At 40.9% G+C, this 22,453-nt stretch overlaps 1 protein-coding gene across 9 annotated transcripts in view; it reads right to left on the reverse strand.

Moving 5' to 3' along the window:
* Positions 1–220: 220 nt before the first annotated feature.
* The window catches only part of LOC134213704 (protein sickie), a 241,842-nt gene continuing 219,609 nt past the window's right edge, over positions 221–22,453 (reverse strand). For all 9 annotated transcript variants that reach the window (XM_062692997.1, XM_062692992.1, XM_062692996.1 and 6 more), the window contains 3 exons: positions 21,236–22,400; positions 20,922–21,177; positions 221–3,353 (listed from right to left, as the gene is read on the reverse strand). In XM_062692997.1, the coding sequence (XP_062548981.1) occupies positions 2,754–3,353; positions 20,922–21,177; positions 21,236–22,400 (2,021 nt within the window). In that variant the 3' untranslated portion in view covers positions 221–2,753. The remainder of the gene's footprint in view (positions 3,354–20,921; positions 21,178–21,235; positions 22,401–22,453) is intronic.

Raw genomic sequence — 22,453 nt, forward strand, 5'->3', positions numbered from 1 at the left:
AAAACCATGTTTGTTGATCAGGTAGGTACTCTGCGGTGTCCAAATACACAAAAAAATACAAAAATACTGCTTAGATCGTGGTGTCGATTCGCTGAAGAAGTTTTGAGTGAGTTGCAATCAAAGATAGGAATAACAACCCCGTAGATTCGTATGGCATTGCATTAATAAAATGGGGAACGAAAAACATGGAGATTTCGGATGCAAACATTTCAACTTTAAGTTTAAATAATTTAAATCACGTTCCATTGGTTGGTTGTTTATTGAAGCTCCGGTGCCCAATAAACGAGGAGTCTCTCTAGACACCCCTTAGTAATATTTGTATCGTTTTGACGTTCTGTTTTTTGTATAATATAATATATAGCAATAAAGATTTGTTTTTTTTTTCAATAGTTGTTTGTTGTTGTTTTTCATCAATAGCGAGAAACTTTATCTCCACATTATGATACCTTTTTCCTTCCAAAATCTGGACCCGATTATTCGTCATCCAATACAAACTTCTGCATCTTTCGTGTTAGCGATCAGTAGAGTAATCGGTTATATTTTATTTAGATCGTAATAATAAATTGGCATATTTTGCATTAGATTCCACCCCGAGCTCTCCAACCGATCCTAATCTACTGCTCGTACATTGATTTGTTGCCCTTCTTTAATTTGTTTTGTCAGTGCTGACTGTTCAATCGTTGACAATTAAGATCAATAAAAGTCGGCGCGTCGACATGCAAAAGCGCGTGTCTTCCCTAAGATTCCTTCGCCAAATCACACGCCACCACTATCAAGCACAAGGCAATTGAGCTTCATTCTCCGATGATTAGATGGTGAACTGATTCTATGAAGAATTTGTAACTAGCTAAAATGGAAAAGTAGTTTGATGCTGTGGAGATGTTTCTTGGAAAAATTTCATGCAACCTTAGTGACAACTTCGATACGTACATTTTTTTTTCAACACATAGAGGTTAATGCTTTGTCTATTCTGCAGAAGTTACGATGGAAATGTTTCAACTTTGTCTTACGATTTATTCTTGTATATAGAATAAGTTATTTTATTAGTGAATGGCTGTGTGAGTTTGAGAATATCCAAAAATTGGCGTTAGTTATACGATTCCAATATTAAAGCTTTTGAAGCAATTCTACAATGCGGTACAAAATTCTACACTGAGATACGCGTACTTATGAGTGTATTATTAGTGTCAGAGTCTGTATGTGTGTTTTACATTGCCTAACATGGTGAGTATGGTTCAACCCCTTAAATATCATTTATTTCGTTATCTATCTAAACATAGAACTCTCTCAGTGTGTGAAGACTTTTGATGTGAATCCTTTCGCGTTTTAGTTTTGTGTATATTTACAGTCTAACAAGTGATTTTAAGCATTTTTTACATTTTCCACGTGTTTAACAGTCAGTCGATTTGGGGCATCCTACAATAATATTGGAAACGGGGATTGGATTCTACGTTTGTTGGTGCGTCACAGTTCTAAACGTTAATTATTGTTTCTGGTTTCCGTACTAGTATCTATTTTTGGTACTTTAGATGTCTGAAAACTGTTAAAAACGAAGAGTTTTCGAATTTCAAAAGAAAGCTGCTCAATTCTCGACTCTTCAAAAAGTTCATACACTTTCTTACGATTAATAGCGATCATTATGACTATTAACAAAAATACTATTTGGCAGCAAGAATATAATTATAACCAATTTATGAAATTATTTTCCATGTTTGTAGAGTGGATTGAATTCACGAAACAGTCAAAGACTGTTTGCCGTGAACGTCTTGAAAACTTTTTGAAGAACGCCTTGAGAAAATGAATAAAAAAGTACAAAATAGTAGCTAAAGCTGTTACCGGAGATCCGGATGCTTCCTGTGAAACACTTTTAAGATAATATTTGTCCAAAAAACAATAATTTTTCGAGAAAAGTATTTCAAAAATGTATTGTATTACCATACATATGGTCGCTTCCCAGCACTTGAGATGTACTACTTTGTATGTAGTCAACCATTGTAAACAAGTGTCACAAACGTGCTCGAAATTAATCAAACATGGGCAATCAATTCCGAAAATTTGCACACCAATTACGACATGAAAATGCAAAAATTAATTTTATTGAGTTCAAAACTCATTGATTTCAATTAAAGCCCACATTGACAGTACAACACAACGCAATATCGGACGCTAGTCAACGCCACGGCTCTCATCGAATTTATGTTCAATTACTTTTGACCTCCGCGCCACTCGTCATCTGGCTGTATCTCTATGGCGGCAGAATCACACAATGAGTTTAATTATTATGTTTTATTTTTATTTTTTTTTGGTGTCCACTTCCTTACATTTCAATTAATTATTCGCCAGCACGGTTCATGCTCTCTCTTCGTTTCGACGTTCTACACACCCCCATGCTCATGATGTAAAACTTTAATATTTTCCATGTGCCCTCATGTACCCAATATGCTAATATTTTGCGGAGATAACAAAACACACACTTCTGTTTCTTCATGACTTTGATTTCGTTCCAATCTGTGTGTGTTTTGCAATCACCGAAAAATATCAGTAAATGGAAGATATATGTGAAACCTCCCCCAAACCCTACAAAGTTTAGCATTTTCCTTTGATCGCTCGACTCAACGATTCAACCAATTCCAATAAAATATGCCATGCTCAAATCTTGACCAGCTTTGACACGTAATAATTGTTGACTACGGTGTTTCAGAACCTTATTGTCCACAGTTTCCCAAGCACACCACCCCGCTTAGAATCCCCATTTAATCGGCCCCAGCCGAGCTGTCGTGAGTCATGTTCGAATCCAAACTGGCACAATCGGAGTCCGGCTCCTGATTGCCGTTGTAGTTGGCCGCTTCCTGCAGTCGCATCAGCATGTTCAGCAGTGGATCTTGGTTTTCGGAATTGGCCGGTGCGCTGGCTTCCAAACCCACATCGTCGGCGGTGATTTGCCTCAACTGGGGAACCGTTGTGGGTCCGACGGGCCAGGGATACGTTTCCCGGACAAAGGTGCAGGGATCGACCCAAGTTCCGCCCCGCCGACCGTACAGTTGCACCCCCTCCCGAACGGCATCCATCAGATACGGCGCCAGGTTGTAGTTCCACACGTCTGTGAACCAACTCTGCGAATCCTGCAAGTTCATCGGACAGGACAGAAACAGCTGGGGTCCGATGGTGACATCGCTGGAGTTATGCGTCTCCAGGAAGCTGTTTATGTGCTGCCACACCGATGGCAGCCACTTGAGGACCTTTTCCAGCTGAGGCTGCAGTGTTTGCGAGTGGAGTTCCATGTTGAACAGTTTCCGCCGCAGGTATCGTCCGAGGAAGCCTTTGACCGGTTCCATGTGGTTGGCGGTTAAGACCTGGAAAAGTAAGAAAAGGTTCCGTGATGAGATTAGTGAAAAGTATCAAGGATGAAACGAATCTGATCAAATTGGTCCCAATCAACTTTGATGCGCTAGAGACGAGCCATCCTAGGGCTGCAAGTCTCTCTAATAAAAACGAAAAAAACTTTGATAGGTAGGTCATTTCAAGATTTGTTAATTGGAAAATCAACGACATGCAAAAATCAGCTTGTTGAACAAATAAAAATTTGATATTTAATAGAATTAGATCGAATTTTACAAACTATCGTTGTTTAAATTAATTTCTTTTCAAAGTTACAGCAAGTTTACCTGAATGTTATGTTTATTTGCATGCCCCAAATATGTGCATGGAAATACATTCAACATTACAAATTGTTTTTATCTCTGCACAATTGACATTGTCTCCAAGGAAAAATGGTTTTTATGACTTTTTGATGCATTCGAATTTGATAAAAAAAAACTTCTCTGTTGTGAAGCGGCACAACGGATAAATCAAATTGAAACACTTTTATGTACATCATATAAGTGAGCAAAAATTGTTTGAAGTAAAAATCAAATGATTTGTCTCATTCTTTTCGTATTAACTCGGTACAAAAAAATAATGTTGTATTGTAAATGGATATATTTTCTCATAAATATAAACAATTTCACGAAGCTGTCCCTTGATTAACCCTTTATTCTTTATTAAGTCATTAAACGACAAACATGTCCCAACTGCAGGAAAAAAGGAGTTTGTGTTATGATACAGCAGCTAATACTAGAGAGTTCGGACAGCAGAATGATCGCGCGGTCGGCCGAATTATTGTGTTCTGCATTGCGCGGCCGGTAATAAAATTAATCAGTTCAGTGCGTGATCTCTCTTGTTTCGAAGCGGGCTTGGTAGTCATATGGCTACTGCTTCTGCCTCATACGCAGGAGGTCATGGGTTCAATCCCAGGTCCGTTCCATTCTCCTACTTTGTATCTTTCTCTTTATTTCTCATGTTCTAGCAATCGCTAGAACTGGAAATGGACTTCCATACCGTTTCCATTACTATTCTTATACCTTAAACTTGAGTATTCTAACAGTAATCTGCTAGAATTGGAAATGAACTATAGAGCTCGTTTCCTACATCCAATTAGAAATTCCATCAGTTAACCTTATCCTATCTATCACATTGGCAGCTCGTTAACCAAGACGGACCTCTGCCTCTCCAACCTAACCCAGAAATTCCAACAAATTCCGCTTGAACTCGGGGCAAGTGCAAAGGTATATTCGGCCTGCAGTGGGCGAGTGATTGCATCATCATTTCCTCCCCCTTCCCTACATTGACTTGCATTCTGACGTGGCAGGCGCCAGTATGACCTAACAAATGAGATCACCAGTACTTGTACATTGAAGATGTGTGCTAGTCCCAAGCAAACAACTGTTGGTTCCCTGTGCAAGAACAGCTGATCTGGTCATAATGGAGTAGCAACTACGAGCAGTCAATCAAGCTCAAGCTGATACAGCAGCTAATACTAGAACAACAGACACGAAACTTCACCATCTTGTCATAGTCTCTGTCACGATTCAAGCGAACTAGAGAGTTTTAGCGAAATTTTCACATAGTTTTGAACACCATCCACTGTTGCTTTGATCAGTCTGGTAAGCTTCCCAGAGAAGCTGTTCTCGTCCATAATTTCCCATAGTTCTACGCGGTCTATATTGTCGTATGCCACCTTGAAATCCTTGAACAGATGGCTGGCACTTGTTATTTACGGCATTTTTTGAAGGATTTGCCGTACTTTTTCGGCAACTGCTTTGTTGTTCTTGAGCTCTTGGATGGCATCCTTATTAGCTTCTCTCAATGTGAGTGCTGTTTGGCTTTCATCGTCTGCTTAACTGAAGTACTTATCTTCTCCGCTGCCATGTCTCTCGCTGCCTGTACTTTTAGCGATATTTAAATGTTCCTCGTAGTGGTGCTTTGATCACCACTCGTTCGTCCTTCAAAATGCTCCCATCCATATCTCTGCACATCTCCGCTCGCGACACGAAACCTTTGCGGGATGCGTTGCTTCTAATAGAACTTACATGTTTCTTGAAAACTGCACAGCTGTTCCATCCATCTCCTTGCACTCCACTTCATCCAGCCGGCGTTTCTTCTCCTGAAAAAGGCGGGTCTGCAGCCTCCGTTCCCGTCTATAGCGTTTCAGTTCTGCCAGGCTCCTTGCTGTTGCGCGACCGCGCGTACTGCGTCCTTCTCATCCAGAATTTGTCTGCACTCTTCGTCGAACCAATCATTCCGGTGACTGCGTCCCACATACCCGACGTTGCTCTCTGCAGCGTCGTTAATGGCTGCTTTTACTATATTCCAGCAGTCCTCAATAGTCAGGAGGGGCCCCATGTCAGGGACTGCGCATGTGCAGTGGCGACATCAGGTTGTTTTAGTCGCTCTAGTCTAGATCGTACCGCGGTGGTCGTCGATACCGAATATTGTTGATGACAGATAGTTTTGGGCGCAGTTTCCCCATCACCAGATAGTGGTCAGAGTCGATGTTAGCGCCACGATATTTCATGACGGAAAGCTGTGTTGGAAGTAGGTGCTGCGAATGGCCATAGAGGACTTTTTCCGTTCCATAATCGGTAGGGAGAGCCTTCACTCCGCTACCAATGACAACTGCCTACGGCTAGTAAATTTCGCTGCTGTCAGAGGGATGGCCATCAGTAGCACCTACTTTCCAAGGCTAGTTCCAGAGAAAAGATTGATGAAAGATTATTCTCAACATAAACAACGAAAAAAGACTCTCCATTGGCCCATAAAACGCTTGCTTTGATCTCATTGAAACGAAAAGTCGAAACCCTGCCCACGAGCGTGATGTAGGTAGCTTACTGAAGCCTCTCAAATACCACGAATAATGGAGATAGAATATTTTTTGTTATTAGCTTTATTTATGTGTTTTGTAATCTACTGTAGGAGATAGAAGAAAAAGTGAAGTGAAGGGCCCTCCTTAGCCGTGCGGTAAGACGCGCGGCTACAAAGCAAGACCATGCTGAGGGTGGCTGGGTTCGATTCCCGGTGCCGGTCTAGGCAATTTTCGGATTGGAAATTGTCTCGATTTCCTTGGGCATAAAAGTATCATCGTGCTAGCCTCATGATATACGAATGCAAAAATGGTAACCTGGCTTAGAAACCTCGCAGTTAATAACTGTGGAAGTGCTTAATGAACACTAAGCTGCGAGGCGGCTCTGTCCCAGTGTGGGGATGTAATGCCAATAAGAAGAAGAAAAAGTGAACGTTATTTTTGGCAACCGATACAGCAACGAAATAAGGAATATGATTGGAAACTCGGTACTTGGAACGTCAAGACCCTAAATGTGAGTGAGCCTTCTGGCTCGTGAACTACAGAAGATTTGAGTGAACGTGACCGCTATTCAAGAAGTCCGATGAGCTATATCCGGAGAACGTGAGAACCCGGAATAGGCCGTAGGCTTTGTGGAAGGCCGCGTGCGCGATGGCTTTTTGCAGTTGAAGAAGACCTGAGGGCACTCAACGTTCAGGGCGACTGGAAGCGACTTGCCCAGGAACTAGTTCAGTGGAGAACCCAGCCAACACAACATCGCATATGTTAGCGAATAAGTGTACAAGGTGGAGGCGATATAGGCGCATTCCTTCATTTGGCAGCATGCAAAATGTACGTATATGGCCTCCACTTTATACTCTTATTCGCTATGATATACGATCTTGTGTTTGCTGGGAAGGATACTCCATTTGGCGTAGGTTCATCGAAGAACTGTAGCCCATCAAGTATCAAGTCAGTAAGTGGGAGATAGCAAGGATTGGACTCACCATCAATATAAGCAAAACGCAATCACGTGGGTTCATTATTGGTGATGGATGGTGAAAAACTAGAAGTATGGAAGAATTTGTGTATCTTCGAACACTAGTGACGTGCGATAATTATATTAACCGCGAAGTGAAAAGGCGTATTGCAGCTGCAAATAGGGTTTATTATGGACTTCGTTACCAGCTTAAGTCCCGTAATTTGCATACGAAGGCAAAATTCACGCTGTATACTACCGTCGTCGGGGGTGATAATGGGTCAAATGGGGGGTGGGAATTCAGTAGAGAACCCGGATCGAGTCTAGTGGAGAAGGATACTCCATTCGGCGTAGGTTCATCGAGAAAGAGCTGTATCCCATGACGTATCCAGTAAGTAGAAGCGTTGGCTCTTCCTTGATCAAATGAAAATCCATCGAGAATAGGCCGATATATAAACGTTCAAAATGTATATTTTCGCAATCACAAAGTGTACCTCGGTATAGAGAACATAGACGTACTTTTACGTCAAAATAGGCCTGGGAAAAATAGCACACTTGCATGAGAAATAAACGGTGAACGCATGGTTGTTTGTAAATCTTATTTGATTGAACGAAAATTTTACGGATGAGTTCCATTGGCGTAACTACAGGGGGGCTATGGGGGGCTATAGCCCCACCTAGAAACAAGTTAGCCTCCCCTAGAATTCCTACGACTTTGCATGGGTATGCCAAATATCTAGCGCTCTGATCATATCTGGGCGTAACTGCAAATAATGAATTCAGTGAGTGAGTTGAATAAATTTTATCATGTTTTCTAACTTCGAAAAATTGATATATCTTGGGTTAGGAATGCTAAACACGAAGTTACAGTCATTTTGGGACTCTGTCGAGATAAATGTTGGAGTTGAAACAGTATTTTAATGCTGATTCAATGCTGCTTAGACAACATGAAAAAGACAATTGTTTAACTTGAGCAGGAGACACAGGATGTTTATGTTACCGAAGAATTTCTAACACATATTTATCAGCAAATCATCAACTCTTTAAGATTTTTATGGTTACATTGCGTTGCATTGCATTGCGAGTATTTTTTTAAAGCGTGCCTATGACCTCTAGCTTTCCAACATAACCCTTAAAGATGCATGGCATTTCTGAAAGGAGTCAAAATAAACCTTTCGATATTGTGATAGCTGAGTACAACGTATCGTATGCCTGTAATAGCAGACATTTTGAAGGCATTTCTTTTGTGCAGATTTCTCTGGTAAAGTATTCAAGCGATGTTGTTGCTATTTCCCGAAAACTTTGAATTTCCAATTATCTTGGATAATCCGAAAAAAAATTACATAATCCTTGAAATCCGAAAAAAGCTCGGTAAACCCTGAAATTTCAAAGAGAGGTAACTAAAATGTAAAAAGACAGGAACACCGTAGCAGCTCTGTGAAGCTGATTAAGCGAAAAACATACTCTTGAAGGAACTTTTGGTTACTTGGGTGAGCACCTAAACATGAGACAACGGACAGGACACATAACACCCAGTGCACCAGTGGAGAATTTTTCAATCACGACAAGTTTCCTCCTTACCCGGGGGAATCGAACCCATACTCCCTAGCACATGCGTCTAGACGATTGACGTCGCTAACCGCACGGCCATGAAGCCCACAATAACTTGAAATTATTTCTAATGGATATGTAAAACTCGAAAGTCTTATGTATCTAAAGCTCTTAAGTTCTTTACGTATCAAAGTTATTGGGAGTCCCACAACATTTCCAGATTTCAGAGCTGTTCAAGTCGTCATTGGATGTATTGAAATAGCTGTTTGGTAGGCCAACTTGCGGACAGTTGAACAAAAACCATATCTTTTTTGTGTTTGATTGTAAGAATAGAAAAAAGTTAGCCCCCCTAAAATTTTTCCTTAGTTACGCCAATGATGAGTTCAAAGAACCACACATTGTTGATCCTCAGTGAAAATCAAAAGATTTTACTTAATCTTTGCGCTATCTGTCTAATATTAGATTGTAAAGATAACAATCACTTAGAAATGTACTCCAAACGATTTTTTGGGTGATTTTATGAGTTATACTCCATTCATGCAGTTTGTACCATTCTCCCCTACAGTTGATGTAATATATTTACATTTATGGGCCGAGTAATAGCTGATACGATTTATGATTAATTGAAACTGGAATTTGTGCAAAATTAGGGTTATTTGATATTGGTGCTTTATACGATTTGCAACAATTTTACCGCAGTGAGAATTTTTTCAGTATTTTTTTTATACTCATTATTTTTAAGCAAAAATAACAATTTGGACCACTGGTTTGTCGGGTAGACTCTAGTCCTATGGAGGCCATACTGATTGCCCTCGGATCGTTTGTTTTTCGATCGGCTCAGCGGTTGGATCAGGATATTCACAATGTGCAGAAAACGAAACTCTGATTGGATTAACAGAAATTAGTGCAAGTCGTATTTCTTATTTCTTGTTGTCAAAAAAATCAATTCATTTTTGAAGAAGAAGAGAAACCAAAGCATACGACATTGAAGATGATGATGCACCCAAGGATGTTATCGCTTTTTTTGTATTCAATTGGAGCTACCAGGCAGCTTAGTTAAGCAATGTTGAACCCGTCCCTACGTTTACCCTACTAGGACACAAACCACTTGAACATCGTGTGCCGAAGTAGTTTTTTTTTTAATTTTTTGTTCAATCGAATATAGTCACATTTGAGTTGCTTCAACCAAATCGGTCTGGTTTGTGCAGTTTGGGTGCGTTTGAATCATATTCAAAATTCCCATCAAACAAAAGAAGCTCAGAAAGATAGTTTTAAAATTTTATTGGGTCAATACCAATTTCTCAAAACGATCCATCCGCTTCTGCAGGCAAAAACTCATACGTCGATCGGCGGAATCCAACAGCAGTTCAACGCAGACCAACATTATCAACAAGTAACATAAGCATTCTACAACGTATTGATGGCTCTGGTCCAGGGTTGTGAATGTTCATTGTTCGGCAGCACTTGATGAAGGTGATATATTTTTATTTATTTTTTCTTACTTTCTTCCTTTCTTGAAATCGATCTCACATTCCTTAAGAGGGAGAGGAATAAACATCAGAACTCACATCACTCAGTGCGCTGATATGATATTCACAACAGTAAAATATACACATTCACCCAACAAAATACATAAATTCACCACGCGTTTAATTGGGCCACTCACATTCATGCGGTAAGGAACGAACTGAGCAGCCTATCAGAGCGACTTGTGTTAGGTTGAATGCTAAATTGAATGGTTTGTGCTGGAATGACTCACGATGGCGGCGATGAGATTTACCAGAAAATATGCTGAGATCCATGTTTTTCACTACATTGACTTTGACATATTTCAACCCTTCTCTGGTCCACGTAAAAGTACTGTCAGACTCATGAAATCAACGTTCACATCCCCGCCCACAAAAACAGAGGTACTTTGAAAATTTGGTATTGATTTAATCATCATTCACAAAAGCAAGTTTTATTATTAGTTGATGATGAATTAGAAAATTATTGAAAACGTATTTTGAACAATAATATTGAATTGTTGATGAATATTAAACGCCTAAAATTTTGAAGATTATTTAGGGAAAGCTTTTGAAACTTTACCAAAAGGTCAAAGCGGGAAAATGTTCAGAACCATTCACCAAGCAATTATCAAAAATCATTACATATTCTGAAGCTCATTACAAGAAAACTCCGAATACTATCTTTATGGGCTATGGTGATCTTAATAGCATCGGAATCGCCTCCAAACAAGATCCAACTGTACATTCAAAGTTAATTGCCTACAGTCACTCTCAAAATTGAGCGTACAGCATGGATTAGTTGATTACATTCGAAAATTTCGAAGGAAATTGAATGGTTGGCTCAGTTATTTTTAATGCATTTCAATATGCACCCCTTCCTTCAATGTATGCGTACATAAAATTGTTGATTTTTTTTCTCTAAAGTTCATTTATTTGAAAATAATCTCAAAATACGCCTATTAGATGTTACAAAATTGAGCGTACAGCGAATTTTTTTCTAAAACATTTCTTATTATAAACACGATTCATGTATTTTAATATTGTTTTTTCATGATTATACTTATAGTAATAAACATCCGCTACTTAAACATTCAATGTTTTGAAATTAAACCATGTATTAATCAAAATGGCGAACAAGTAAGATGTATAAACAATGCTATTTAACAATTCAATGCTGCTGGGCAAAATAGATGCTTTAAGATATGGATTTCACCGGCATCGTGTATTATATATGATAGATAATCGAAATCGAGCGAAACATACGATTAATTTGGGAAAATTCAGTTGGAAAATGATGAAAACAGATGTAAACATACAGAGAAAACGATAAATGTTAGGAATGACATAATTCAAATTTACTATGTCTTTTACTTAAATTTGTTTTAAAGCTCGATTTTTGTCTCAGGTCAATCACTAAGAGTAATATTATTGAATCCAATCATTCAAAGTCAAATTATAAAAGTACAAGGTGTATCTTAAGGTACCGAACATAAATACAGCTTTTCAACCCCGTAGAGCACTTTTGATTTAATATTGAAAAGATAGCCTAAAATCGTAATTTCGTAATTAAATTTGGATTGAACTCCACGGTCTGTTACCATAAGGGATACAATTGGATGATTTCCATGTGGCGAGTAAAAATAAACTTTTTTAAGAGTTCGGCAGCTTATTTAATGATATTTTGGTGAATTTAAATGATTCAACCAAATTTGTTCCTACGGTGACTGAGTCTTCAAATATAAAATTACATCTTATAATGTATCCGTGTGCTGCTCTTTTATTAATATCATTATTAATGAGTGTCCTGAGCTTATAAGCTACCCATACATCGACTTTTAAATAAAGTTATACTTAATTTGAAATATGCCATTCCCAAAATTTGTCGTTTTCTCTGTATGTTTACATCTGTTTTCATCATTTTCCGACTGAATTTTCCCAAATTAATCGTATGTCTCGCTCGATTTCGATTATCTATCATATATAAGACACGATACCGGTGAAATTCATATCTTAAAGTATCTATTTTGCCCAGCAGCATTGAATTGTTAAATAGCATTGTTTATGCATCTTACTTGTTCGCCATTTTGATTAAAACATGGTTTAATTTCAAAACATTGAATGTTTAAGTAGCGAATGTTTATTATTATAAGTGTAATCATGAAAAAACAATATTAAAATACATTAATCGTGTTTATAATAAGAAATTTTATAGAAAAAAATTCTCTGTACGCTTAATTTTGTAACATCTAATAGGCGTATTTTGAGATTATTTTCAAATAAATGAACTTTAGAGAAAAAAATTCAACAATTTTATGTACGCATACATTGAAAGAAGGGATGAATATTGAAATGCATTAAAAATAACCGACCCAACCATTTAATTTCCTTTGAAATTTTCGAATGTAATCAAATAATCCATACTGTACGCTCAATTTTGAGAGTGACTGTATGTTCCGGGTATTAGGCCACCCGGAGTGGGAATTAATTACTATGTCTGAAACTCGATTGTGCATTTGCACAACATGTGATAGATTTAGTTCGGAAAAGGTATTGGAGGGTAACCACTCCCTTCGGTGGGGTAAGATCCCACGAAACCAGTACGCTAGACAGGTGCTTTCCCTACTAAGCTACGAAGAACCTCCGTCGTCCTCCGCACCTTAGCGGATACTGATGAAACCAAATTCCCGGCACCGGGCACGTAGCCGGACTCTCGCAATACATTTTCAGAACTAACTCTCTCATATGTATTTTTATACAAGCGCCAACCAAGTAGGATGAGTATTTAGTATTCTTTGTTAAGGTAGTCTAATGCTATTATTATGTTCTAACAAGTAGTTTCATCGTTCCCAAACTAACTGTTATTATCTATAATGTACTAATGATTATTTATTAGTCAGTTATAGGATTCACTTTTCAAAATAAAGCTTCATCACGCCAATTTCCAAGCTATTAGTAAACATTATCAAAAATGAAGCCGTCATAAGATTATTCATATACATACCATCATTATAAAATATGGTATTTTGTATTATGTTTCTTTAAATTGAAACATAACAAAATGAGACTGGCACCACGTTCCTAGTTTTGAAAAAAAAACTTCTACTTAGTGAATCCAGGCGTAGCTACGACTCATCGTCACAGGGAACGCATCAGAAAAGTATTGCCGAAAAGAAGAGATTACGAGATTTCGGTAAAATTTACCGAGATCTCGGCAAAAAATCAACTTTTCCGAATTTCGGTAATATATTGACGGAATTTCGGTGAAGGAATTACCGAATTTTGGTGAAAAAAAAAACCGAATCTAGGCTGTTGGAATCCCTAGTAACATTTATGCTTTATATTGGTTTTATTAACACTTAGAGAGTAAATTATGGTCTTCAAGAGCGTTATAAAAATTAAAATGTTACTTTGGATCTCGGCAAAAATTTTGCCGAGGTTTGCAAAATAATTTAAGTGTGTAGATCCCACAGTTCCCGGATTACCGAACTAAATTGGTCTCTCATATACACTAGCGCCGGCTTACGGCTGAATTCTGAACTAAAAGTTTCTTAACATATTGGTTTCCAATTCTTGAACAACTTTAGAGAAGATAGCAACTTTCTAAATCCAACAGATCCCAAGATATCAAACCAAACTGATCTCTCATATACAGTAGCACCTCCTTGTGGATGAATTCTAAACTAATAAGTTTCTCCACCAGGCATTGAAAGCGTGAATGAAGCAGACGAGCATTGATCTAATTCAATCACAGCATCCTATGCCAGTGAGTGAACAGCCTTGCTCAGCTGGATACCAAACAACGATTAGGCCGTTACAAATATATAATTAAAATTATGTCCTACTGGTCTCCGAAAGGTCAAGGGGGCGGGGATACTTACTTGATACTTGATACTTGATGGGCTACAGCTCTTCGATGAACCTACGCCGAATGGAGTATCCTTCTCCACTGGACTCGATCCTGGGCCAATCGCTTCCAGTCGCCCTGAACATTGAGCGCCCTCAGGTCCTCTTCAACTGCAAAAAGCCATCGTGTACGCGGCCTTCCACGAAGCCTGCGGCCTCTTCCGGGTTCTCTACTAAATATTATCTTCGCTTGACGTTCTTCCGGCATACGAACAACGTGACCAGCCCACCGTAGTCTGCCGTGTTGTATAAGCTTAATAATATCCAGCCCTTTATACACCTGGTACAATTCGTGATTCATGCGACGCCGCCAGATACCGTTCTCCTGTTTACCGCCGAGTATTGTCCGCAGCACCTTACGCTCAAAACATCAGAGCGCTCTACGATCCGCCTCCTTTAACGTCCATGTCTCATGGCCGTATAAAGCCACCGGAAGAATCAGAGTAGTATACAGCGCGAGTTTTGTTTTCGTTTGCAGACTACGGGACTTAAGCTGGTTACGAAGTCCGTAATAAGCCCTATTTGCAGCTGCAATACGCCTTTTCACCTCGCGGGTAACATCATTATCGCACGTCACTAATGTACCAAGATACACAAATTCTTCTACCACTTCAAATTTTTCACCATCCAGCACTATTTCGCTACCACCACCACTAATGAACCCACGTTGATTGCCAGCGACCATGTACTTCGTTTTGCTGGTATTGATCGTGAGTCCAATCCTCGCTGTCTCCCTCTTAAAAGGCGCAAAAGCCTCTTCCACGGCACGGCGATCAATTCCGATAATATCGATATCGTCCGCAAATCCCAGGAGCATATGCGATTTTGTGATAATGGTACCGCTTCTTTGCACACCAGCTCTCCTAATCGCTCCCTCGAGCGCTATATTGAACAGTAGATTCGAGAGTGCATCACCCTGCTTTAATCCATCTAAGGTAACAAATGACGTCGATATTTCATCCGCAACCCTTACACTTGATTTCGATCCATCTAACGTTATACGAATCAGCCGTATCAGTTTCGCCGGAAAACCATGTTCAAGCATAATTTGCCATAATTCATTCCGTTTCACTGAATCGTACGCCGCCTTGAAATCAATAAACAGATGATGTGTCTGCAAGTTGTACTCCCGGAATTTATCAAGGATTTGTCTCAGGGTAAACATTTGATCCGTCGTTGCTCGGCCCTCACGAAAACCTGCTTGGTATTCGCCGACGAAGGACTCTTCAAGCGGTCTCAATCTGTTGAACAGAATACGGGACATAATTGTGTACGCCGAATTAAGGAGGGTTATTCCTCGGTAATTGGCGCACTCCAGTCTGTGCCCTTTCTTAAAGAGAGGGCAAATGAGGCCGTCCAACCAGCTAGCAGGCATTTCTTCGTCTTCCCATATTTTCGACATAATATGGTGCAGAACTTCATAAAGCTGCTCACTGCCATGTTTGAGAAGTTCAGCCGAGCTGGTCCTTCCCCGCAGCCTTATTGTTTTTCAGCTCTTTCACAGCTTTTTAACCTCATCTAGTGTAGGTGACTCCACAGCTTGTCCATCGTCGCTAATATTTATTCTGTTCACCGATGCACCGTCACTTCCTCCATTCAACAAAGTCTCGAAGTGTTGCTTCCACCTGGCAGCCACTTCAGTTTTATCTGTCAGCAAATTCCCTTGTTGGTCGTTGCACATGACGGGAGATGGCGCTGTCTTTCTCCGCACGCCATTGACAGACTCATAAAACCTCCGCATATCGTTCTGCTCCATTTTTTCCTGCGCCTCACTAATCACTTGTTCTTCGTACTCTTTTTTCTTCCTGCGGTGGGTTCGTTTTTCGGCTGCTCTTGCTTCCTTGTACCGATCTCTATTCGATCGGGTACCTGACACCAACATCCGGCTTCTGGCAACGTTCTTCTCGTCTGTCACTCTCTGACACTCCACATCGAACCAACCCGTCCTGGGTCGTCTGTGTGCAGTGCCTACCACTTCTCGTGCTGTTGTGCTCACCGCTCCATGGATCGACTCCCATAGATCGTTAATGTTGTCGCTAACGTTGATTGCACTTATCCGTTCGTCGAGCTTCTGGCGGTACTCAGCCGATACTCCTTCCGCCGACAATCGCTGGATATTGTAACGCATCGTTCGCTGTGATCTTTCGTTCGATACAGTTGACAACCGTGATCGAATTTTACTGACAACGAGATAGTGATCAGAGTCAATGTTCGGACCTCTGAATGTCCGCACATCGATAACATCCGAGAAATGGCGCCCATCAACCAGAACATGGTCTATCTGGTTGCAAGTTTCACCATTTGGGTGTCTCCAGGTGTGCTTTCGGATGTTCTTTCGTGCAAAGTAGGTGCTACTGATGGCCATCCCTCTGGCATAGGCCGTTGTCATTGGTGGCGGAGTGAAGGCTCTCCCTACCGATTATGGGACGGAAAAAGTCCTCTCTACCGACCTGAGCGTTAGCGTCTCCGATAACAATTTTCACGTCATGCTTTGGGCACTCTCCATAGGCTTTATCAAGACATTCATAAAACGTGTCCTTCACGTCGTCGGATTTATCGTTTGTCGGTGCGTAAACGTTGATTAGGCTGTAATTGAAGAATATGCCCGTATCCTCAACACACAGATTCGTTCGCTAATGGGTTTCCACCGCATCACTCGCTTCATCTGCTTACCCATCACTACGAAACCAACTCCATGCTCTGCTTTTTCACCGCCGCTGTGATAGATGTTATACTTGAATGCAGTATTGGTCGTGGGGTCCACGGCTCGGAATTCACGTTCTCCGGATCTAGGCCATCGGACTTCTTGAATAGCAGCCACGTTCACTCCAACCTTCTGCAGTTCACGAGCCAGAAGGCTCACTCGTCCAGGTTCATTTAGGGTCCTGACATTCCAGGTACCGAGTTTCCAATCATAGTCCTTATTTCGTTGCCGGGTCGGTTGCCAAAAATAACGTTCTCTTTTTCTTCTATCTCCAGGGGGCGGGGATATTTAAAAATAAAACAACAAATGATAAAAAACAAAAAACTCCTCCAATTTGTTAAAGAATGTTAAAGAATGTTTTAAAAATCCTCAAAATTATCCGATATTTTTTTTCGTTGCCCCCTCAAAATATTATTTTTGAGCAAAAAAATCCGAAGGGGGGGAGACATAATTGTTTTTGAATATTTGCATCGACCCTATGAGCGATCGTTGCTGCGTAAACTTGGTATGGTATCCAGGGAAGGTACGACTGGAGCATTTGTGTTACGCTTGCTCTACTAGAATAAAACCAAAACACATCAAATGTTCTGCTTTATTCACTCTGCTTTCAAGTTGCTGGGATGGAAGAGAGAAATTATCAAAGCCTCCCATGCAGTGTATCATTGTTCCATTCTCATACCGGACTTAATTATCCTAATGTCCGAAAAGATTTTTTTTAAAAAGCAACGTGTGGTAACAACACTCATTGCTAGGTTACCAAGTGATTTGTCTCGCTCTGTTGTCTCCCATTGGTGAGCGATGAAGATATTTAAACAATGAATCAAAGAACGCCAATTATCAACGATCTAGAGAGCATCAGCGATTAGGCCGCAGTAGAGCATCAAGTTGGCATGAATTTGGCCGATTATTACTCATGATCTGATGTTTTTCAATGCCTGTTCTCAACACATTGATTTCAAATCCTCGAACAACTTTGTAGAAGACGGCAACTTTCTAATTCCTACAGATCCCGAGATAACTGTAGAGAACTACCGTCCGATATCAAACTTGAACTGTTTCGCCAAAGTTTTTGAGAGTCTTGCACGAAGTGTTATACCCAGCAGTACAGTCTATAATCTCTGAGTATCGACTCATGAAAACGCGCTCGACGACATCCAACCTAATGGCATTCACGCATACAGTGCTAGACGAATTGGATAACCGTATCCAGCTCGACGCCATTTATTTTGACTTTTCAAAGGCGTTTGACAAGGTGCCTCATGTACTAGCGATAGAAAAACTTGACCAACTTGGCTTACCTACTTGGATCATTCAGTGGTTGAAATCGTACTTATCCTCTCGAAAGGCTTTCGTCACATGGCGCCATGGCGCCAAGTCTGATGCCTATGACATTCCCTCTGGAGTACCGCAGGGCAGTACATATTCTAGGTCCGCTCATCTTTATTCTTTTCGTCAATGATCTGTGTAACAACCTGAGCTCCGGAAAACTGCTTCATGCGGACGATTTGACAATATACCGAGCCATAAAATCGCTCGTAGACTGTTGTGCTTTACATACTGATATATGGGGGGGTCCCGTAGCGTAGTTGGCTACACGTTCGCCTCATAAGCCATGGTCATGGGTTCCATTCCCAGCCCCTCCACCAAACCCTTGCCAGTCGCCAGAAGCGCAGTCCGTACGGTGGCGTTTTGGGGAACGCTGCCTAATGCCGACACGACTGCCTAATGACGACTGACAAATCTGTTCTTCTCGGAGGCATTTCTCCAACGTTCTTCGATTAATAGCAACCGAACAAAGCAACGATCACTGGATTCACCACATGGACAAATGAACACAATGGACTCACGATGATATCGCCTGGCAACGACGACAATAACGAATTATGAACATCTAAAAATAGATTCTGTGTGGACTCTGTACAGCAGAGTACCACAGTAGATCACGGCACAGTAGCGGTCAAGAACACAAAGTGCCTACCAAATAAATACAAGAATAAAAAAAACATACTGATATTGTAAATGTTGCAAATTGGTGCAAGATCAATGTTATGCAGATGAACCAGACTAAATGCAGAGCCATAATATTCACTCGTTGCCGATCTTCTTCTATAACCTATGACTATTGTCTGAGTCACACAGCGCTTCAGAGGGTTACATCGATCAAAGACCTTGGAATCGTTCTCGACAGTAAACTTCGTTTTACGGAACATTTATCAGTTACCATCGCTAAGGCCAATGCTATGCTTGGATTCTTACGGCGGAATACAGCACAGTTCGATGATGTCCATGCTCTCAAATCATTATATTGTGCATTAATTCGGAGCATATTAGAGTATGGAATGCGAATCTGGGCTCCGTATCATTCCGTTCACATTGAACGCATCGAGAATACAAAAACGCTTCATCAACTACGCCTTGCGCCGCTTACCATGGAACGATCCATCAAACCTGCCTCCATACCGAAATCTTTGTGCTTTGAACCAATGGCAGACCGTCGAGTGATGCTTCAGAGGATGTTTATTTTCAACGCCATAACGAGCAACATCGACTGCAGTTACATCCTGGAGAATGTTCAATTTTATGCACCGTTTCGTCAACTCAGGAGTCGTCAACTGTTATGGATCCGTGGCCACCGCACACATTACGGTCAAAATAATCCATTAGACTTATGCTGCAGACTATTCAACGAAGTGTGTTGTTTTTTCGACTTTAATGTTAGCAAATTAGTTTTTAAAAATAGGATTAAGTCAAACAATCAGTCTGTGCAATTTATAAGTTGAAGACGATGTACAAATAAATAACTAATCAAACTTATAACTCATATACACTAGCGCCGCCTTACGGCTGAATTCTGAACTAAACAGTTTCTCAACATATTGGTTTTCTAAACCTCTAACAACTTTATAGAAGACGGAAACTTCCTAAATCCCATAGATCCCGAGATATCGAACCAAACTGGTATTTTCATATACACCAGCGCCGCTAAGTAGGAGAATTCCAAATCATTTTTTTTTTTTGATTTATAGGGTCGCATGGGATTAAAGATGGATATAGATTTTTTTCACTACGCCAAGATTTTTAGAAATGTTAAAAGAAGCATTTACAGCACCATTTGTTGAGAAAATTGACTATTTTCACCGGTGTTCCGTTGGTTCCGGATCTTCCGCAAAACCAGCAGAAGATCCAATGGACTCTCTTGAAAAATGTCCTCTCCTTTATTATTTTCTCGAAAAAATCACGTTGATATCATTTTAATTGGCTTCTATACAACGGATTTCGTACTGTTGTACTTTTTACAACATGCGAGTTTCGGTCTCAAAGTTGAAGCGAGTTGCGGAAGGTTAACCAAATCTGGACCTGCGACTAAAATAGGGACTGGCTACAATTACTGCATTCAAAGCCTTAACAGAACCAAAAGCGAAATTGCGGAAAAATGCTTCAATGATTAGTACTTGTAATCGCGCATCTAACCGCACGACTAAGAAGGGCCAAAGAACGGTCCAAGAGATCAAAATAATCTGTCGCAGAACCGCAATGAATCAAATTTGTTCGAAAAGCTCCGTCAACACAGTTCAGCAGTCATGTGATTTAACACGAACATATCGTTTAAATGAAAGTATTCCTCCAATATGAAAACTTCTATATTCTAAATTCCATTTCCACATTTGAACAATCGAAGATTAATTTAGAATCACAAAAACAATCACACATGGGTGTACCAAGGAGCGCACCCATTCGTGTTGGTTATTCGTACCACAACCCCATTCTTATTTACTGAAAAGTGATAAGATATAATTTTGTACTTTGTTCCGGATCAATCGGAGGTCGTTGAAATTTCTGCAGTGAACTTTCGAATGGTTTTTTATTTTACTTTTGATAAGATATACTACTGTTTTACTCTGTCTAAGCTCGCATATTTGACTAAGCTATTATGTATGACCAATTTTGTTAAATTTGATACCAATGAATTGAACTATGCAGGCACTGAGTGTTCTGACCGAACAAAAGTTGATAGAATATAGATATTGATAATTTTGGTATTAAACAAGTTGAACAAATCGTAATGCCAAATTTTGCAAATATAACCTATGCTAGACCAGAACGGCAAACAAAACTCACCCATCGGAAGTTGTGGTGCAGCTGCAGGTTGGTGGTGTTGCAGGTCGCCTGCGACATCGTCCCAATGATGCAAGGCAGCTTGGCAGCGGTGGCACTTAGTAAGCAGGAGAACACATCCCCGAGCGCGGACGCGTGGTGCAGGTTGTCGAGAATTATCACAGCTGGCAGTTCCTCCACGGCACCCTCGGACATTGACGCCTGCTCGGCGATGTGGCCCAAGTACTGCTGCAGCTCCTTGGAGGATTTGTGGTCAACGCTAAAAAAGAAAATGAACGTTAGCGACGTTCAGTACCAAATCAATTCGAGGAACGTACTTGAAGGTGGCGATCGCTTCGGCCGGGTTGTCCCGACCAGATCGCGCTACTAGGAACTCGGCCAACTTTCTCGCCAGATAGGATTTGCCGGTTCCACGAGGGCCACACAATATCAATCGTCGGTGTTCGGTCAACAGTGAAATGTACCTATGTACGATGTTTCGAAGGATTAAACTATCGAACGCTAAGCTTCCCACGCCCTGGAGGCAAATGTACAACGTTTTGACGTTTCCGATGATGTACCCGCAGGGTAGTAACTCGGGGAATCCCATCTCCGGGCCACGTTTCGCTTCACCCAGATGATAGGAAGTAATCGAATCCGTATTGAGCCCGAGATTGGTTCCAGAATCGATCTTTCCCAGATAATCTTTGAACGTTTTCCTTACGATGTAATCCAGATTCTGCCAGGTGGTTTTTCCGGAAATGTACGTGAAAGCAATGATGTACTCATTTGGACTAGGATTGTTGCTTTCCGGGGCACCTGAGAACGATTTCCGACTCTTGTCACCGTTCTCAGTTGCTGACTTGTCGTCGATATCGTCTCCGATTTGGGACGAATGGTAGTAGTTATCACATTCGTTCATTTCTTCCGCGTACTTGGCGAAGGATTCTGGTTGTCCAAGATAAACCGCGATGGCAATCTTTTTACCGTCTACTGGATCGGCGACGTCTTCGGCAGGGGTGGTTAAGATTTCAGTCACCATTGCTGCCCTTTCGATTGTTGGAGAAAGCTCTGCGATTATGGCTGGACTGAGGGGAGCTGGTGGCGGTTCTGGCGCCGGAGCTGGCGGGATATTGTCCTCTTCCGATTCGTCTAGATTTTGTGGCAGTTCGAGTGGTGGTCGAGACATCCCGTTATCGGCGGCCAAACTATACCGCCGTGGTTCACCAATGGAGCCACTGGGACTGACCGGACCGAGTGAGACCTCGCTTCCGGCCAGGGATCTGGTGGTTACCAACCGTTGCAGTCTTTCATTGTTCTGTTTGAGATTCATCATCTCGTGACGCATCTTCATGACGGTGTCCTTGAGGCATTCCAGCTGGGAGGCGGAGTTGAGAGCTTCTAGCCGTATGTCGGTTAGGACGAGGTCCTTTTCGCGAAGTTGCTTCTTGAGGTCTTCCACCATTGGATTGCCGTTTTGTTCAACGGAGTCGATTGGTTTTGCTACAAGAAAGGTACGTTTTTAAAGGATGTATTGTGGAAAAGATGCCGCACGC

The sequence above is a fragment of the Armigeres subalbatus genome, chromosome 2 (assembly GCF_024139115.2).
Source record: "Armigeres subalbatus isolate Guangzhou_Male chromosome 2, GZ_Asu_2, whole genome shotgun sequence".
NCBI classification, from domain to species: domain Eukaryota; kingdom Metazoa; phylum Arthropoda; class Insecta; order Diptera; family Culicidae; genus Armigeres; species Armigeres subalbatus.